Source organism: Podarcis gaigeae (genome assembly GCF_964106915.1).
Source record: "Podarcis gaigeae genome assembly, chromosome: 13".
NCBI lineage: Eukaryota > Metazoa > Chordata > Lepidosauria > Squamata > Lacertidae > Podarcis > Podarcis gaigeae.
In genome coordinates, this window is record NC_139689.1 from 4,900,574 (window position 1) to 4,920,717 (window position 20,144).

The window sequence follows — 20,144 nt, forward strand, 5'->3', positions numbered from 1 at the left end:
CTTCGCAAGACGAAAAAATCTTGCGAGTTCCCGCGGGTTTTTTCCGCTCCCCCCCCTTTCCTAAGCCGCTAAGCCGCTTATCAGCTGTTCCGCTGATAAGCCGCCTCTCAGCTGATCGCTCAAAGCCGCTAGACCGCTAATAGCGCTAATCCGCTAAGCCGTCAATGGGCTTGCTTCGCAAGACGAAAAAACCGCTAGACAAAGAGAATCGCGGAACGGATTAATTTCGTCTTGCGAGGCACCACTGTACTCAGAAATGTTGCTGCCTCAGACCATGGAGGTACAGCATAGCCCCTGTGGCTAGTAGCCATTGACAGCCTTTTTCCTCCATGAATTTGTCCAACCCTTTTTTTCAAGCCTTTTAAGCTGATAGCCACCCAGTCGAACTCTGGCTGTGGCTCTTCCAAGACTCAAGGAGAGGCCATTTTTCCTCAACCCACTTAGTTATATGCTGTGGCTTCCATGTAAGGTATACAAAGGAGGGCAGCGAATTCACTGTCCTGAGATCCTTCCTGCTGCAGCCCGGGAGGCAGGAATCCACGTTATGGACTTGGAGTTCTTAACGTTCCTCTTTGCCCAGACGAGAAACCTGACGAGAAGTGGATCCTCTTTGACGGCCCCGTGGACACGCTGTGGATCGAGAGCATGAACTCTGTCATGGACGACAACAAGGTGCTGACCCTCATCAATGGCGAGAGGATCGCCATGCCCGAGCAGGTAGGCCCAAGCTGCCCCCACAAGCCAGCTCCTCCGGCAGCTCCTTGGCCAGAACTGATTGGTGGTTTCCATTCCCCCACAGGTTTCGCTGCTGTTCGAGGTGGAGAATCTCGCCGTCGCCTCGCCCGCCACCGTCTCCCGGTGCGGAATGGTTTACACAGACTACAGTGACTTGGGCTGGAAGCCCTATGTCCTTTCCTGGATCGAGAAGCGCCCAAAGGTGTTTGAGGAGGGGAAAGCCGTGGGTTGTAAAAGCGACTGGATGCCGGGACCCCTGCGGTCGAGCCTGTCCTTTCCCTTCCTTGGAGGAAAGGCAGGATATAAACGTAATAAATAGCAACAATAAAGTAGCCCTAGCTACTGACCGTGTGAGGGTCAGGGTCAGGACCGGATTTTGGTTTGACGAGGCCCTAAGCGATCGAAGGTAATGGGGCCCTTTATATATCCAGCTGTCCTTTGTCAACAACAAATTGTCGTCGTTTTTGTGTTGAATACATGCTATATGGTCATTTATAGACCTCATAGGTATCTCAAGCCATTTGCCCATGTTGCCATGCAACCAGTCCATGCAGAATGTAGGTACCCTATATATAGAAATGAGCAAACCAGTGATATTTTAGGGAGCAGGCTAGCAAGCGGGGCCCATGACTTACATCATAGGAGCCTACACAACACAAAAACCTGTTGCTGTAGGTAGGTTTTATTTTATTTGTTTTTTATCTTATATTTTTGGAAATGTACATCCAGGTTTTTTCCCCTTTAATTTTTTGGGAGGCCCCTAAGAGAGTGGGGCCCTAAGCTGTAGCTTGTTTAGCTTATACGTAAATCCGGCACTGGTCAGGGTGGGATGGAGAGGTCCTAGGGAAGCCCTGAAGGGACAAATGTGGGTTTGCGGGGGTCTTCAGGAGGAGCAGATCAAGTAGTTGACAGTCAGCGAGCTTCCCTTTGCCCCCGTCTCCTCCCAGACCGAAGCGGAAACCCTGCAGCGGATGTTTGACAAATTTACCAACAAGATGCTGACCTTCAAGAAGGACAACTGTCAGGAGCTGGTCCCTATCCCTGAGTACAGTGCGATCGTGTCTCTCTGCAAGCTGTTCACATCCTTGACGTCGTCTGATGAAGGGGTAAGTGGCAAGCGAGGGCCAATCAGCCATTCCGGAGGCCCTGGGCGCATCCTCAGCCTCCGCCCTCCTCAAGCCACCTAGCATTTGGGGGGCATTATGTCAAGGATGGCCCCCTTGCCACTCTCTAAAAAAAGAATTATTAAGAATATTACAGTGAGTTAAAGTAAAAAAGAAAGAAAAAGGGAAAGCATGCATAAAACATTTTTAACAGACAGAGGAGAACAACAATAACAAAATGACATTAAAATACAATTAAGATTACAGAATTTTATAACATGCATGGACTTATTGTTTTCCTCAAATATACAGTGGTACCTCGGGTTAAGAACTTAATTCGTTCTGGAGGTCCGTTCTTAACCTGAAACTGTTCTTAACCTGAGGTACCACTTTAGCTAATGGGGCCTCCCGCTGACGCTGCGACGCTGCTGCACGATTTCTGGTCTTATCCTGAAGCAAAGTTCTTAACCCAAGGTACTATTTCTGGATTAGTGGAGTCTGTAACTTGAAGCGTCTGTAGCCCAAAGTACTACTCTACATCGATTCATGGGTGACTATGGTTTCCAAAAATACATTCCAAATACAGTTGTACCTCGGAAGTCAAACGCCTTGCGACTCGAACATTTTGGCTCTCGAACGCCGCAAACCTGGAAGTGATTGTTTTGGTTTGCGAACGTTCTTTGGAACCCGGACGTCGGATGTGGATTCTGCGGCTTCCAATTGGCTGCAGGAGCTTCCTGTAGCCAATCGGAAGCTGTCCCTTGGTTTCCGAACGTTTTGGAAGTTGAACGGACTTCCGGAATGGATCCCCTTCGACTTCCGAGGCACGACTGTATCATTAAATTTGTCCAGATCATAGAATAGGACCACGAGGGTCATCTAAGTTCAGTCCCCTGCAATGCAGGAATCTTTTCCCCAACGTGGGGCTTGAACCAAGGTCCCTGAGATTCAGAGCCTCGTGCTTTACCAAGTGAGCTATCCCAGCACTGTTAAGTTTTGTTCCTAGGGAGGTGGCTTCGGTGGGTTTGGGGGGGCAGTGGGTCTGAGGAGAGCTTTTCTGAACCCCCCAGCTGAATCCCGCGGACAGTGAAAACTACTCAACGGTGGTGGAGATGTACTTCATCTTCAGCATGATCTGGTCTCTGTGTGCAGCCGTGGATGAGGAGGGCCGGAAGAAAATCGACATCTTCCTTCGAGAGATTGAGGGCTCCTTTCCTAACAAGGTCACTTGGATGGCAAAGCGTTGGGTGGCAGCGATGGGTGGGGTGGGGCGGGGCGGGGTGGTGCTATGAGGCTGAGCCAAGTCCTGCAGCTGTTGTCCTTGCCGGAACAAGATAGGCTACCCCAAAGGTGAAAAGAGGGCATGTGAGTTAATAGACCTAAAGGGAGGTGGGCAAGAAAAAACGGGTCTTCTCTCTCGGGTGTTAACGGAGAAATCTGAGGGCTCCCTTGGACAAAAAAACAAGGACACCAGCCAGGAATACCAGAGCAAAACAGCAGCCAGTAGGCTTGGTCTTGATTGAAGACTGTCGCGCGACAGGACTCCCACCTGCCACAAGCTGGAACAAGATGGAAGCCCCAAACAAAAGAGAACCCAAAGTTTTATTAGCTGCTCATCCACGGGTGGCGCTGTGGGTTAAACCACAGAGCCTAGGACTTGCCGATCAGAAGGTCAGCGGTTCGAATCCCTGTGATGGGGTGAGCTCCCATTGCTCAGTCCCTGCTCCTGCCAACCTAGCAGTTTGAAAGCACGTCAAAGTGCAAGTAGATAAATAGGTACCACTCCGGTGGGAAGGTAAACGGCGTTTCCGTGCGCTGCTCTGGTTCTCCAGAAGAGGCTTAGTCATGCTGGCCACATGACCCGGAAGCTGTACGCCAGCTCCCTCGGCCAATAAAGCGAGATGAGCACCGCAACCCCAGAGTCGGTCACGACTGAACCTAATGGTCAAGGGTCCCTTTACCTTTACCTAATCCCCATGTTACACCCCCCCAAACTACATCAGTAATACATCACGGTTACATCATGAAAGGGGAGGTCTGGTGGCCGTAATCTGAGCATCCTGGACCCTGCCCCATGGTTCCCCTTGCCCTCCACCAAACACCCATCAAGTGAAACAAAAGAGATATTTACATTTCCCTGTTTCCCAGCCAATTTAGTCACACCCTTTTGTCTTCATCAGGGTTTGTTATTTCTGGAATGGCTACCTGTCTGGCACTCAGGTATCAGGATGCCAGTAATTATCACTCAGGCAGAGGGGCTGCTGAGTAGCTGAGCTCACATGTCTATATGAATTTCTGTAGTTTTCCCTGTGAGCCAGTACATAGATAACATTTATCAGTGAATTGTTACATTTGGTATCGTGCAGCAAAGGCCCTTTGAATAGATAGGAAGAAACTGTGACGGGGTGTTTTGTGGGGACAGATCACAAGTCACAAAAGTGATTGTGCTGATTTTGGTAGTGGGCTGCATGTGCATGATATCTGCTGGAGGGACAACACCCCCCACCTATACATAAATTCCTGCAACACTGGGAAGGTGCACAGGGTTAGGGTTAGGTTGCCCACCTAAGAGCCAGTCACAATGAAAACCCCTTTCACTGCCCAGAGAGATCCATGATCCAGGCCCAGCTTTAGGCCTCTGCAAGGACTGCTGAAAATACACCCCTCTGACAAGCTAACTTCTTTCCCTCCCAGGATACAGTCTACGAGTATTATGTTGACCCCAAGCGGAAGCAATGGTCTTCCTTTGAAGATAAACTGCCCAAGATGTGGAGGTACCCGTCCAAGTAAGTAAACAGCTTTTTGCCCAAGATAGAGGACAAGCCTTCTCTGCCAGTCCCAGGCAGGGGAGGAGGAGCTTAATGGGAGTGTGACTCAGCCCCTAAAACTTAAAACCTGTGTTCTTCAACCTTCTGTAGCTTAAAGCAGTGGTGTAGTGTGGGTTGCCAGTGCCCGGGGCCACTCAAAAGGGGTGGGTAAGAGGGAGGGAAATTCATGGTGTACACACGCGCATTCAATTGCCTAATAGCGTCTGCATCACCCAGGAGATCACAGACACAGAGATAACAAAAAAAAAAAAACCGTTGTCTGAAGAGGTCACTTCCTGATTCATGTGGAGAAGCCATTTTCAGTGGAGCCCAGTGATGGAACAGCTGATTTGAGACAGCACCGGGCATTGAAATTTTGTGCCCCCTAACAATTTTGTGCCCGGGACAGCTGCCTCCCATGTTACGCCACTGGCTCAAAAGCAGTAGCACAGAGGCAGGAGAGGCAAAGGAGAGCCCTGCCTCATACCCTGCGTGCCAGGTTTATGGGATTTACTGCCACAAGATGTGGCAGTTGGGAAGAAAATAGTGATGGATGAGGCAGAGGAGCAGATGGGAGTCCATGAATGGCCGTTCGTAGCCAGGAGGGACTATTGCCTTCAAGCCTGGGGAGTCGGCCTGTGGGAGAAGCAGGTTGCTGGGTGAAGTGGACGTTTGCTCTAGCCTAGCAGGGACCATCTGAAGTTCTTACATGTAAAGAAAGTAGGAGGGAGAAGCAGCTAAAGGGGCACCACGGAGAACGGGCTCATTCTAGGGATGGCGGTGTCCTGTCTTCATTATGTGTGTGTGTGTGTGTGTGTGTTGGAGGGTCTCAGGCGAGTTTTTTGTTTCTTGCAGCAGTAGCAGGGTGTGAGTGACAGCAGAGGGGCACCTCTACGATACACACATAGTTACCCTCCCCACTCCCTTTGCCTGCCTTCTCTTGTTTCCCACATCCTTTTCCTTTCTGGCTCCCGAGCAGCCTGCCTTCACCGTGCCACCGAGTCGCTCGGCCGATCTTGTTCTTCGAGCCAGTGGCTCGGATCCATTTCCCGCCCCTCGCTCCCCTAATCCGATCAGTGGCCTGAAATTGCCGGAACGTGGTCCCCGAGCTGCCACGGGCCGCCGGCCGCCTGCATCCTCGGAAGCCGGGCGGAGGGACAAGCCTTCATTAACGGTGGCTTCCTTCCAAGCTGTCAGGCTCCGGCGGGGGTGACAGCTGCGCCAATTGCGTCTCGTGTCGGATGTCTTCATGCATTTAGGCCAGTGTCCTTCCTGGAGCCGTGACAGCCGCGCCGGGAAGGACCAGAGCGGCCCCCGGGGCTGTGGCGCCCTGCGTGTGTGTAAGAGGGAGGGGAAGCAGCCAAGCATTGGCAAGTCCCAAGCACGGCAGGAGCTGAGGCCTCGTCCCTGGGGCTTAGTCCGGATCTCCCCTTCTCTTCCCAGCGCCCCCTTCTACAAGATCATCGTCCCCACCGTGGACACCATGCGCTACAACTATCTGGTCGACGCTCTCATCTCCAACCAGAACCCAGTGCTGCTGGTCGGCCTGGTGGGGACCGGCAAGACCTCCATAGCCCAGGGCGTCCTGCAGACCCTAGACAGCACTAAGTGGGCTGTTCTGGTCATCAACATGTCCGCTCAGGTAACAGGTTGAGGGAGGGGAGGGTCCCGGCTCCGCCCCCCGGCACACCCCACGCAGGGGCTCCAGGGACGCATCCGTCAACGCAGGCCTCACGCTCCCCTCCCGCCTTTGCAGACCACGTCGACCAATGTCCAGAGCATCATTGAGAGCCGGGTGGAGAAGCGCACCAAGGGCGTCTATGTGCCTCTGGGCGGGAAGAGCATGATCACCTTCATGGACGACCTCAACATGCCTGCCAAGGACCAGTTTGGCTCCCAGCCCCCCCTGGAGCTGCTCCGCCTGTGGCTGGACTACGGCTTCTGGTACGACCGGGCCAAGCAGACCATCAAGTACATCAAGGTGAGGGCAGGATACGGAGCCAGACAAATTGCCCAGCGTGCAATTGCTGCATGATGGTTTCATCTTTGAAACAGACGCTCTTGGGGCAGGGGGATCAGGATTGGAACCCGGTTGCATACACGTGCGTGTTACGCTTTAAACCCAAGAGCAGCGTTGATTTCTGTCAGCGCCACGGCAGAGGGGAGGACGTTGCTCTGCACCCCACAGACCCCAGCCTTGATTCCCCCCTCTGATGCCCCGCGGCCCTGTTTGTGAAAAGACAATAAAAAATAAATAAAAATCCAGACACGTTGAGCGCAATTGCGCATTTAACGTAATTGTCTGATTTGGCTCTCCGCCGTTCAAGAACTCTGCAACCTACAACCAGAGACGACTGTGCACGGAATACTTGTTGTTGTCTCTTTCCGGGAGGCTGCGCATCTGAATTTCAGGAGTGTGCGGTTGGGGGGGGGGGGCAAGATTGAGCAGGAGGGCGTGCCGCGCAGCAGAGCCTCCCGGCTGGAGTGTGGCGCATGCCACTGCAGCTATTACAGCCTCCACTTCCACTCAGGCCCCCCGATTTGTATGCTGCCTGCCTTCCTCCCCCCCCCCACCTCCACCTCGGCGGGGTCCCTCTAGACTGTTTAGTCGTCGCGCTACTCAAACACTTTTATGGAAAGAGGCGGGCGGAGGTTGGGCGGTGGGGGGGGGAGAGCGAGAGCGAGAAGTCTTTTATTTTCTTTTGGTTTTGATCCGTTGCCTGTTTGCCTTCCCCCCAGGACATGTTCCTGATGGCAGCCATGGGGCCCCCCGGAGGAGGGCGAACGGTGATCTCTAGCCGGCTTCAGAGCCGCTTCAACCTCATCAACATGACCTTCCCCACAGTAAGGGCTGCTTTGGTCTACGCAGGCCGGCTGGGAAGCTCCGAGGGCAGGGGTTAATCAGGCAACCACAGCCGCAGACGCCGCCTGGCTCGCCCCCCCTGGTGCGTGCGTGTGTCCACGCAGGCAACCTGGTTTGGTGGCGAGGGGCTCGTCCAGCTGGCCTTTTGGCTTCCAGGGTCTTTCTGAGATCAAGGGGGAAAGCTCCCCTTTCACCTCCGCCCACCCGAGGTGCCCGCGGCCTTTTATTTTCCTCTCCTGCATAATGCAGGGCCTGTTGTCCAAATCTAAGTTGCCCAGGAGGTGTGGGGAGAGCTTGGCACGGCGGACGATGGCGCTGGCAAGGAAGCGGCGCCGGCCCGAGATGAATCCAAAATGGCACCTCCTTCTCAATCACGTCCCATTCAGAGCGGGACATTGCTGGGAACCACAGGAGGGCGAGGATTCTTGTGCTTGGATCCTGCTTGCAGGTTTCCCATAATGGGCATCTGGTTGGCCACTGTGAGAAGAGGATGCTGGACTAGGTGGGCCTGATCCAGCAGGCTCTTCTGATGTTCTTAGACCCATTGAAGTGAATGGACAGGACTAGTTTGGGTTCATTCATTTCAATGAATAGGACTTAAAGGTAAAGGCACCCCTGACCATTAGGTCCAGTCGTGGACGACTCTGGGGTTGCGGCGCTCATCTCGCTTTACTGGCCGAGGGAGCCGGCGTACAGCTTCCGGGTCATGTGGCCAGCAGGACTAAGCCGCTTCTGGCGAACCAGAGCAGCGCACGGAAACGCCGTTTACCTTCCCGCCGGAGCGGTACCCATTTATCTACCTGCACTTCGTGCTTTTGAACTGCTAGGTTGGCAGGAGCAGGGACTGAGCAACAGGAGCTCACCCCGTTGCGGGGATTTGAACCGCCAACCTTCTGATTGGCAAGTCCCAGGCTCTGTGGTTTAACCCACAGCGCCACCCGCGTCCCACCGAGTAGGACTTAGTTGGGCACAATTCCCTGCAGGAGTGGAGAGGAGGGCTTCCTGCTGCCCCATACCCACGACGGTCCAGCTTTGTCATACCCTTATGGTCAGGCTAGGGGCTGGGGGGGGGGCTGGGATAAGCTGAAGTGTATGACTGAGCGAATGATTGATTCCCACCAAAGTATTTTAAGCCACTTCTCTTCCTTCCAGTTTCCATTTCCCCCAACCTCACAACAGCTCTGCTAGGCAGGCTGCTGTTATTCCCATTTTGCAGACGGGCCTCACTGGACCCTGGCTGAGGCTGGGGAGTGAACGGTGCGGCAGGAGCGGGACCTTAACCCCTGCAGTGCCAATAAGGAGGGTGGGAGGGTAGTATGCGTACTGGGGAGCTGGCAGCCCTGGACTGGGAGTGTGAAGATTAGCTGCTCTTCCTGGCCTCCTCTGCCACCTCTCTCTCTCTCTCTCTCTCTCTCTCTCTCTCTCTGGACTCTGCTACTTCCTCACCTTAGAGCAGAGCAGGAAGAGCAGGCTTGCCCCTTGCCACTCACAGGGCGGCCTTGGGACTCCTGGCGAGGTTGGCGAGGTTTTCCCGCTGAGCTGTGATGCCCATCACAGAGATGGACAGGACTAGTTTGGGTTCATTCCTTTCAATGAGTGGGACTTAGCGCCCCTTGTGCATTGCCGGTGGCAGGACTAGATAACCCTTTCAAAGCTATAGTTCTGTGAATCCTTGGGAGAAACCCAGGACAGCCCAGAAGGGGGAAGGTCAACGCAGCAGGTGCTGGTATGGGGGGGATGCCACCCCATGTCATGCCCTCACCCTGAACAGGACTCCCAAATCCGACGCATCTTCGGCACCATGATCAACCAGAAGCTGCAGAATTTCGACGAGGGGCTGAAGCCCCTTGGGAACACCATCACCGAGGCGACTGTGGAGCTCTACAACAACGTCGTCCAGCGGTTCCTGCCCACCCCGGCCAAGATCCACTACCTCTTCAACCTGCGCGACATCTCCAAGGTAAACAGAGGCCTGCTCAGACTCTGGGACTGTTCCCTACAAGCTCGGAAGGGCCTTGGGGGCGGGGAGGGCGGTAGGGGTGTCAAAGAGCCTGCGGAAGGGGGTGCGGCCGGTGAGGCTGTGTGGCCGGAAAACCATGGCGCGGCCACACAGTGCTTCCCCATCCTTCAGAAGCAGGAATGGGAGGCAGGTGCCTTTTGATTGATGCCGCTGCAAACACAAGGAGGGGGGCAGATCACCCACAAGTTCTGGGCTCATTCTGCCTCAGGCAAGGAAGCAAGTCCTTGTTAGCTCTCCACAGCTTTGAGTTAGAGAAGCTCCTGTCTCTCTCCCCCCCCCCCCCACCTTCGCCTTTCCCCTCGGTGTCTTCCTGACATCTTCATTTCTCTTTTGCCAAATGCTGCGGCTTTCTCAGAATCAGAATGTTTTCCACCCCTTTTGTCTTCTGCTCCTACATCTTACAGAAATGTTGTGGGGTTAAGCCAGAGACACAGGGGAGGCTTCTAAGCGGGGGCTGAACATATCTGCATCGCCCTCCATCTAAAGCAGGCTCCTTCTAACCAGGGGCTCTGAACTACAACTCCCACCAGTCCACAGCCAGCCCACCTGATGGGAGTTGTAGTCCAAGGCACCTAGAGGGCCCCAGGTTGGGGGAAGGCAGGTTATGTGCCTGTTTCTGGGGTCTTCCTCTGCCTGAGACCCGGCAGATGAGGCATGATGGATTTTTTCCTGCGTGTGCGATCCTCTGTGCCAGCCCAGCGGCTGGGAGCATTAGGATTCCAGGCGAGCTCATCTCCTTCCCGCCAGCGCCGTGGCGCTCCCACATCAAACGGGCACGGCAACTTTGGAGAGAGTTTGAAGACATCAAACGTGCGCTGAACGTTTGTCCTCGGCCCTGAGCCCTGTAGCGCTGCTCGTGCACATCAAACGCTCGCAGGTTGTGAGCAAGCCGGGCTGCTTCTGCTGCCAGGCCTGTTGCCCCTCCTCCCTCCTACTGCAGCAATCACTAGTCAGCTACCAGGAGGTGGTGGGGTGAGGGCGAAGGGGGATTTGGGACTCCTCTGCTTCCTGGGCAGCATCACCTGTGAATGTTCCGGCTTAGAAGGGCCTTCTGGCTTTATCCTGGCTTCCCATAGGAGGGGGTGGTGGCCACAACCTGGATAGCTTTAAAACAGGATCATACATATTCATGGCGGAGGGGACTAGCTACAATGTCTATGCTCTGCCTCCACAGTCAGAGGCAGTAAATGCTTCTGAATACCAGTGACTGGAAATTGCGAGAGGGGAGAGTTGCTCGGGAGTGGACGCCGAGACCATATAACACCGGCCCTAAAGGATCTACATTGGCTCCCAGTACATTTCCAAGCACAATTCAAAGTGTTGGTGCTGACCTTTAAAGCCCTAAACGGCCTCAAAGGCCCAGTAGACCTGAAGGAGCATCTCCACCCCCATCATTCACTGAGGTCCAGCTCCAAGGGCCTTCTGGCGGTTCCCTCCCTGCAAGAAGTAAGGTTACAGGGAACCAGACAGAGGGCCTTCTTGGTGGTGGCACCCACCCTGTGGAACTCCCTCCCACCAGATGTCAAGGAAATAAACAACTACCTGACTTTTAGAAGACATCTGAAGGCAGCCCTGTTTAGGGAAGCTTTTAATGTTTTATTGTGTTTTCAATATTGTGATGGGAGCTGCCCAGAGTGGCTGGGGAAACCCAGCAAGATGGGTGGGGTATAAATAATAATTTACTATTATTATTTTTATTATTATTATTGCACCTGGGTCCTGCTTGCTGGTCTCCCATTGGGGGATCAGGTGAGAACAGGATGCTGGACTAGACGAGCCACTGGCCTGATGCATCAGGGCTCTTCTTGTGTTTTTAAGCCTCCGGAGAGAGGGCTTGGCAGTGTCTCTTGCTTGCCACCCTTGAAAAATATGGGTTATTTAAGATTTCTGCCCTCTGCTTCTCACCGAGCAAGGCAGGTCCTGGTAAATACAGTGGTGCCCCGCAAGACGAATGCCTCGCAAGACGGAAAACCCGCTAGACGAAAGGGTTTTCCGTTTTGGAGGTGCTTCGCAAGACGAATTTCCCTATGGGCTTGCTTCGCAAGACGAAAATGTCTTGCGAGTTTTTCCGACTTTTTTTTCCTCCCCCCTTTTTTTCTAAGCCGCTTATCTGCTTATCCGCTAAGCCGCTAAAAGCCGCTAAACCGCTAATAGTACTAATCCACTAAGCCGTCAATGGGCTTGCTTCGCAAGGCGAAAAAACCGCTAGACGAAGAGAATCGCGGAACGGATTCTTTTCATCTTGCGAGGCACCACTGTACGTCCTCAGGACCAGAAAAGTACAGTCATGGAATTGTAGAGTTGGAAGAGATCCCAGGGGTCTTCCTGCCCAACCCCCTGCGACGCAGTCAGATGGGGGTCTGAGCCATTGAGCTGTGGTGACGACCCTTCCTTGGGACCAGAGGCAGGCGCATTTAGGGGCCTTTGTCGAGGGTGGTCGTGGGATGGCTCTCCTTGGAAGACCAGCTGGGGGTGGGGCCCATCCTCGGGGCTGGCCTAGAAGATGCTTGCCTGGGCTCCATAGCGGTTCTGTCATCCCTGCTTGTCTCAGGTCTTCCAGGGCATGTTGCGAGCCCACAAGGACTTCCACGACACCAAAGCCAGCCTCACCCGCCTGTGGATTCACGAGTGCTTCAGGTACAGATGCCCTGCTTGCCGCCTTCTGCCACTGTGCAAGAGCCGCCTTTTCCATCCTGGTGGGACTTCTCTGTAAGCCCCCCCCCCGGCTCACTTTCATCATTTCCTGCTGCTTGCGGAGGCTTTTCGTGCTCTGCCCCTTGGTGCCATGTCTCCTTGGGAGACTCTGGCTGTGGGCAGTGCCCTAGCCATCAGAAACTGACATCAACAGTCGCCAAAACACCCATGTGGTGCCCAGGCACAATTGCCGGGTGGGAGAAGATGGTCACTTGGAGCTGTTTAGCTGTGGGTCTAGGAAAAGTCCTCCTACTTCCCAAAGCTGCTTCTGGGCTTTAAGGAATTTGGGTGCCTCTTCCCCTCCTCCTGGACCCCACAAGGAGGCTTCTGAATTCATGGGTGACCTCCGAGCACATGGATCCCTTCTTTTCTCCGTCAGGGTTTTCTCCGACCGTCTGGTGGACGCTGCAGACATGGAGACCTTCATTGTCCTCTTGAGTGAGAAGCTGGGCACGCACTTTGACCTGACCCTCCACAACCTTTGCCCCAACAAGCGCTCACCCATCTTTGGTATGTACCGGCTGTTCTCTGGAGCTGGAGGTGGGGAGGCAAAGGCTGTGTGTGATGGAGGTGCCAGCTTAAAGATCCCCCAGTCCCCTTTGGGGTTGTGAGATGAGGTGGTGCTGTCCGTCTGTCTGTCTTAAAACTGGTTCCTGATTGGAAGTTGATTGACTTCATCATCCTGAGTTGATTAATCATTTAGATCTCCATCAGTTTGCACAAGGAAGAAAAAAAGCACATGGTTCATTTTTAGCTTACACACACACACACACACACACACACGTACGTTGCATCAGGACTCATCTTAGGAGATGTATTTGATTTTGTTTGTTTGCTGGTTATTAATGTTTAAAATTGCATCTCTCTTTTCTACCATATGGCACTTGAGCTCATCCGAACCATTCTCTGCTTGCCATGATGACTGTGCTCTGCCTCCACCAGTTGTTGGAAACTGCAGGAGGGGCGACTGGCTCTTGCCTTCGAATCCTGCTTGCAGCTTTTGCACTGAGACTTCTGCTCAGCTGCTTTGACGGCAGGATGCTGGACTAGAGGGGCCACTGGCCTCATCCGGCAGGGCTCTTGCTCTGCTCTCTCGCTCAGACCTGGGAAGAAGGGCCTCTGCTAAGGGAGCGTTCCCTGTCCACCGTTTTTCAAAGTGCTTGTAGTCATGGTTGTAAAAGATTGAAAGGGGAGCGGAGTAATAAGAACAGATTCCAATAATACAGTATGATCCCATCTTACTTGCATTTAACTTTCACGATTGAAGGCCGCTAGTTGACCTCCCGCAAGTGAAATGCAAGCAAGGAGGAGAGCTTAAAAGCCCCTTTTTGCCTTGGGTAGCTGGCTTTTAAGCTCTCCACCTTGTTTGGAAAGCTAGACGCTCTCTGCCCTGGGATGCCCGCGTGGGTGCGGTTTCAGTAAATGCATTGTTGTTGTTTTGAAAAAACCCACATAAGATGCAATCGCGCCGTAATACCGATTGCCCCTCCAGGGGACTTCATGCGCAACGTCTATGAGGACCTGACAGACATGGCCGTCCTGAAGGCCGAGATGGAGCGCGCCTTGGGCGAGCTCAACCGGACGCCAGGAATGGTGCCCATGCGGCTGGTGCTCTTCCGGGACGCCATTGAACACAGTGAGTGAGGGGATCCTGGCTGAGACTTCTCTCTCTGCCGTTTCCATGAGATGCGCCCCCCCCCCCCATGAACTGGCATTGGGGAGGATTCTTCAGCTGAGTCTGGAAGGCTAGTTTACACCCGGCCCAGGGCAGCACCCTACTGCAGGTGGGGTTTGACAGCCACTCGCTGATTCTCCCTGCAGTAACCCGCATCGTCCGGGTGATCAGCCAGCCGCGAGGCAACATGCTGCTGGTGGGCATCGGTGGCAGCGGGCGCCAGAGCCTGGCACGGCTGGCCTCATACATCTGTGAGTACTACACCTTCCAGATCGAGGTCTCCAGGCAGTACCGCAAACAAGAGTTCCGGGAAGGTAAGGATGCCCATCGTCTCCCTCCAGCTTTGGGAGTCTGGCCCACAAAGCCAGCCTGGGGTAGCTACACAACCTCTCCTTTGACCGGCCCTCCCCTGGCTGTTATTTCCCACAGACATCAAGAAGCTCTACCGCCAGACTGGGGTGGACCAGAAGCCCACCACCTTCCTCTTTGTGGACACGCAGATTGCGGACGAGTGCTTCCTCGAGGACATTAACAACATCCTCAGCTCCGGGGAGGTGCCCAACCTGTACAAGCCAGATGAGTTTGAGGAGGTTCGTGTCTCTTCCACACCCCATGGAGCTCTGGAAAGACTAGGACTGGGGAGGGCAGCGCAGGGATCCGTGCCGTTCTGCTTCCTGCTGCAACAGGCAGGCTGAATGAGTTCTCCTCCTGAGAAGGGAGAGGTCCGGAGGGTGGCAACATGAGAACAGGGCCTTCTCTGCGGTGGCTCCCCATCTGTGGAGTGCTTTTCCCAGGGAAGTTCACTTGGTGCCTTCATTATGCACCTTTAGGTGCCAGGCAAAAAAGTTCCTTTTCAACAAGGCCTTTAGTTGATCCGATTTACATACTATGCCCTTTTAAAATGTGTGGCGGTTTTTTGAGGTGGGGGGCTCTTGGGTTGTTGCTTTCATTTTTATTAGGTATTTTGTGGTTTTATATCTTGATTTTATTCTGTGAACCACCCTAAGACCCCCCGGGTATAGGGCAGTAAATAAATTCAAACAACAACAACCTCTAGCTGGGAGATTACCAGCTAGAGGATTGTTGTTGTTTTTGTTGTTGTTGTTGTTTATTGAATTAATAGTCCCAGGCAGCACATGATTTCTTTAAAAAGGAGAGGTACTGAGGCTACATATTAGGAGACACCTTTTTGGACCAAGGAGCTATTCCAAGCCGCCCCCACCCCCAAAAAAGCCCCAGGTGTGTGTGGACCTGGCTCTTGCAGAAAGACACTCATTGTGATACTCTGGTAGGGCTGTGGCCATCATACCTGGTCTCAGAGTTGTGACCCTGCCTTGGAGCCTTTTCCCCTAGCATCTGAAGACCTGCAGAGCTTGAAAACCTCCCTCTCCAGGAGCTTTGGCCTTCCTGCCTGCCCTCCCTCTCCCCTTGAGCACCTGAGTTTGGAGGGGTTGAGAGTGAACCCCCAATAATTATATTTAGAGGGGAATTTAGAGGAAGCTGCCTTACCATGCTGGTTCTGTGCACCCAGGTTCATAGAATCATAGAATTGTAGAGCTGGAAGGGACTACGAGGGTCCTCTAGTCCAATCCCCTGTTTTGCCCAACATGGGGCTCAAACCCGCGACCCTGAGATTCAGAGTCTCGTGCTCAGCTGGTTAGAGCACAGTGGTGCTGCAAGGTTGCAGATTTGATCCCCGTATGAGACAGCTGCATCTTCCTGCATTGCAGGGGGTTGGACTAGATCAGGCATAGGCATACAATTCCCATCATCCCTAACCACTGGTCCTGCTACCTAGGGATCATGGGAGTTGTAGTCCCAAAAACATTTGGAGGACCGAGTTTGCCTATGCCTGGACTAGATGATCCTCAGGTTCCCTTCCAGCTCTCTATGATTCCACCATGCTCTGCTCCTCTCCTTGGCACAGAAAGTTTGAGGCAGATCTAGTGAGCAGCACCTGGACTGATGACACGGAGCGGTTCGTTGTTCCCACAAGGGGCGTTTCAAAGCTGGCAACAGGTTCCTTTTCCTTGATCCTCTTTCTTTCCCCTCTCTCTGCCCCCCACCCGCCTTTCCGTTCCCAGATCCAGAGCCACATCATAGATGCCGCTCGGACAGAGGGCATCCAGGAGAGCCAGGACAGCCTCTTTGCCTTCCTCATTGAGAGGGTGCGGAACAACCTGCACGTGGTGCTGTGCCTGAGCCCAGTCGGGGATCCGTTCAGGTGAGGGGAGGGGGAAGCTGCCGGGATCATCGGAGCAGAGGCTGCTGTCTAGACAGGCACAGGGGCGGCTTCTGCTCGGAGCAACAGCGACCCCTGGTGGACACAGGGGCGGCTGGAGAAAAATGGCCGTTAATGGCAGGCTAAGTGGGGTGGGCAAACGAGAGGGCCGAGGGCAAGGCCCAAGGAGTAAGGGAAGCAGGGGCAGGCATCGTTGGCGCAATGCCCCCACGGCTCTCTCCGCTGTGCTTCAGGAACTGGATCCGGCAGTACCCTGCCCTGGTGAACTGCACCACCATCGACTGGTTCTCTGAGTGGCCCAAGGATGCCCTCCTGGAAGTGGCGGAGAAGTACCTGGAGGGCGTGGACCTGGGAACCGTGGAAAAGGGGAGCCTGGACACGGTGAGCGGAGTCCCTGCCCCTCCCAAAGCGGCGCAGAGGGGGGCCGTCCTGAAGGTTGGCAGGGCTCGTTTGACAACGAGAAACCAAGCCGTTAGTGCCTGCGGAACACTCTAACACTGGATATTCAGCAGACGGCTGCTGAAAACCCTGTGCATCCATCCACAGCGGTTAATTGATGCATTTAATTTCTTTAAAAATCTGTTGTGTGGTTTCATCTTTTTAACACTGTAAACCACTGATAGAATTTTTTATGGCGCAGCAGTATACAAATATCTTTTTATAAATAAATGCGTGGCTGCAGGCAGTGGGTGAGGGTTCCTCTTCCAAGCTGCATGAAGGCAATAATGGCCAATTTCTAGAAGCCATAGGAGCGCTTGACTCCTCCCTGATTCTCTCCCTCCTCACCATCCTGTCTAGATGCAAAAGCGAGTGGCTAGGATCTTTGTGACCATGCACTGGTCCGTGGCCAGGTACTCACAGAAGATGCTGCTGGAGCTGAGGCGCCATAACTACGTCACCCCGACCAACTACCTGGAGCTGGTCTCTGGCTACAAGAAGTAAGGGGGCCCTTCTGGTCTCTCTCCAGGGAAGCCGAGTGGGATGGCCGAGAGCCTGGGAGTGTATGGAGATCCATGGGCGGCCCAACTTCTGGGCTGCAGAGCAGTCATGGAGCCTTCCCCTTCCTCCTTTTGCAGGCTCCTGGCTGAGAAGCGGAAAGAGCTCTCAGACCAAGCCAACAAGCTCCACAACGGGCTCTTCAAGATCGATGAGACCCGGAAGAAGGTGGAGGTGATGACGCTGGAGCTGGAGGAAGCCAGGAGGAAGGTGGCGGAATTCCAGAAGCAGTGCGAGGAGTACCTGGTCATCATTGTTCAGCAGAAGCGAGAAGCTGATGAACAGCAGAAGGTGGGTGTCCGAGTCCGGGCTCCTGGGATGCTCTCCTTGGTCGGTAAACTAAGGTCCACAGGCTGGATCAGGCCCAGTTGCCTTCTGGATCTGGCCCGCGGACGGTCCAGGAATCGCTGCGTGGCTCGCCAGCACGTGGATTGCCAGCGTGCATGTTCATTCCCTCTCCCTCACGCGGTGGCGGCAGCGATGCCTCCCTCCCTCCTCCTGGCTTCTTCTCGCCCTGCCTAGAGGAGGAAGGGGGCTGGGGTTTGTTGAGCCGCAGCTGGCTGAGCGCCCCTCTCGAGCAGCCGCCATTTAAAGCAGCCCCTCTCTGGAGCCCTTTTGCACACCACTCATTGTCCCTCTGCCGCTGCCGCCACCACCAGCCTCTGCCGCTCACAAGACACAAGTAAACCTGCCTGATGCTCTTGCATATATATTTGTCAAAATATAGTCCAGCCCCCCACAAGGTCTGAGGGACAGTGGACCAGCCTCCTGCTGAAAACGTTTGATGACCCCTGGTGCTGAGACTTCTCCCCCTCTCCTCTCCCCACAGATGGTCTCAGCCAACAGTGAGAAGATCGCAGCAGAGGAGATTAAGTGCAAAGCTTTAGCAGACACCGCCCAGAGGGACCTGGAGGAGGCCATGCCTGCTTTAGAGGAAGCCATGAAGGTAGCAGGAAGGGGAGGGGCATTGTAGAAGCCCTGCCCCATGGGCTGCAGGGTCTGCTAAGTTAGGCCGCCTGTAAGAGCTGTGCCAGATCTCTGGCGAACCAAACAGCACAGCGGAGTTTGGGGCTGGCAGGATTTGTGACCCGCAGGGTTCCTCTGCTGCAATGCGCACGACTATTTCACTTCAAACAACAGCATTGTGTTTCTTACCGACTCTAGGCAAACGGAGAGATCCATTCCACCAAATTGGCGCTCTCCCAGCTTCCCTGTTAGGAGGCAGTAATGCCACCAACCTGCTTGGCATTAAAAGAGGATTAGAGATATTTGCCAAGGAGGAGGAGAGGGCTATTGGAAGCTACTAGCCAGGGTGGCTGTATTCTCCCTCCACTGTTGGAGGCAGCAATGCTTGCAAATGCCAGCTGCTGGCAGGTCCTCCTTGCTGGCATCTGGTTGGCCCTGTGCCAGCAGGATGCTGGAATAGATGGTCCATTGGGCGGATCCAGCAGGGCTGTTGTAATGTTCTTAACCACACAGCCTTCTGTGCCTGTGTGCATGCTCTGGCGCCACCCTCCCTGCGCAGCCCCAACATGCTGGGATTTCCCAGCTGTGTGGTGATGGCTGGAGATTTAGGATGTTCTACATTCCTCTCCAAGGGTTAGAAGGGTGTGTGTGTGTCCCCCTTTCCTTCCTGTTTCCATGCTCTGAATCCCTGCCTGACTCTCCCTTTGGAGCAGCCGCTTCTGAAAGGCCCCTGCACCCTCCTTTCCCTCCCCCCAGGCTTTGGAATCGCTCAACAAGAAAGACTTGACCGAGATCAAGTCTTATGGCCGCCCACCCACCCTGGTGGAGACAGTCATGCAGGCGGTCATGATCCTGCGAGGCAACGAGCCCACCTGGGCCGAAGCCAAGAAGCAGCTGGGTAAGTAAGGAACCTAAAGCAGGCCCAGAGACAACATGTGTGCGGACAGATAACATGGATCTGGACCGTGATGCAGCAGAGAGGGGGGTGGGAATCCTTTCCATCTGTCCCACTACCCTCTCCCCAGACCTCTTTTTTTCTGGGAGGGCATTGCCGCCAGGGTTAGAGACAGCCTGCTTTTGGGCTTCCCAGAACTGTCCTGTTTTGGTCACTCTGTGGGGCCCGGTTGCAGGAGTCTGGTACCACCAGCACGACCCAAAAGGGCTCTCCTGGCTTCGCCTGGCTTCCCTGATCTCGATTCTGCTTCTCCAGGTGAGCCCAACTTCATTAAGCAGCTGGTCTACTTTGACAAGGACAACATCTCCGACAAGGTGCTCAAGAAGATCAGCGCCTACTGCTCTCAGCCGGACTTCCAGCCAGACATCATTGGGCGCGTCTCAGTGGCTGCCAAATCCCTGTGCATGTGGGTTAGAGCCATGGAGGTGAGCATCAAAAGCTCCATCTGTGGAAGGGCCCGGCAGCAGCTCTTTGCATGGTGGGAAGACGCTTTGGGGCTCGATCTCTGCAGGTTGCACTCCACCCTCTGCTTCTCCCCACCTTCTCCTTCCCAGATGTACGGACGCATTTACCGTGTGGTGGAGCCCAAACGCATTCGAATGAATGCTGCCCTTGCCCAGCTGGCAGAAAAGCAGGCCGCCCAGGCCGAGGCTCAGGAGAGGCTCCGAGAGGTCAGTCGGCCTCCGAGGGCGATCCGGGAGTGCGGTTTGGCCGCAGGAGTCATGGAGACTCTTGGCCTCTCTTCTTATTGCATTGCGACCACATCTTATGCACATTTAAGTTGCGGCATCTCAACCACACGCAGTTGAAGTCGGACTGGTTTAAATTCTGTGAGTTAAATCCAAGCTGTAGGAATGGATTTAGACACTTGGAGAGTTTAGTTATTGTCCTTCCTTGCTCATGTTTGTGAGATCAGCAGAGTACCATCCTTTGCAGCTAAACTTGGAAGCGAAGTCAAGGTTGATTTAATAAACCAGGATGCTTTAAGGCAAACTGGATTTTCCTGGTCTCACCCCTTTTCCCCCCTTTAAAAACAACAATCACACACACATTTGAAGAAATAAAAATAGGGTTTACTTACATAGTCT

General features: G+C 54.0%; 1 protein-coding gene across 2 annotated transcripts in view; it reads left to right on the forward strand.

The window, feature by feature from the left end:
* DNAH2 (dynein axonemal heavy chain 2) overlaps nt 1-20,144 on the forward strand; it is a 141,794-nt gene that overhangs the window by 92,318 nt on the left and 29,332 nt on the right. For both annotated transcript variants that reach the window (XM_083706475.1, XM_083706476.1), the window contains exons 44-65: nt 581-717; nt 800-937; nt 1,683-1,841; nt 2,909-3,061; nt 4,533-4,624; nt 6,089-6,287; nt 6,402-6,626; nt 7,385-7,489; nt 9,280-9,468; nt 12,080-12,165; nt 12,602-12,732; nt 13,715-13,858; nt 14,044-14,211; nt 14,327-14,487; nt 15,982-16,121; nt 16,373-16,520; nt 16,938-17,077; nt 17,216-17,426; nt 17,965-18,081; nt 18,858-18,999; nt 19,312-19,481; nt 19,611-19,727. In XM_083706475.1, the coding sequence (XP_083562601.1) occupies nt 581-717; nt 800-937; nt 1,683-1,841; nt 2,909-3,061; nt 4,533-4,624; nt 6,089-6,287; nt 6,402-6,626; nt 7,385-7,489; nt 9,280-9,468; nt 12,080-12,165; nt 12,602-12,732; nt 13,715-13,858; nt 14,044-14,211; nt 14,327-14,487; nt 15,982-16,121; nt 16,373-16,520; nt 16,938-17,077; nt 17,216-17,426; nt 17,965-18,081; nt 18,858-18,999; nt 19,312-19,481; nt 19,611-19,727 (3,272 nt within the window). The remainder of the gene's footprint in view (nt 1-580; nt 718-799; nt 938-1,682; nt 1,842-2,908; nt 3,062-4,532; nt 4,625-6,088; nt 6,288-6,401; nt 6,627-7,384; nt 7,490-9,279; nt 9,469-12,079; nt 12,166-12,601; nt 12,733-13,714; nt 13,859-14,043; nt 14,212-14,326; nt 14,488-15,981; nt 16,122-16,372; nt 16,521-16,937; nt 17,078-17,215; nt 17,427-17,964; nt 18,082-18,857; nt 19,000-19,311; nt 19,482-19,610; nt 19,728-20,144) is intronic.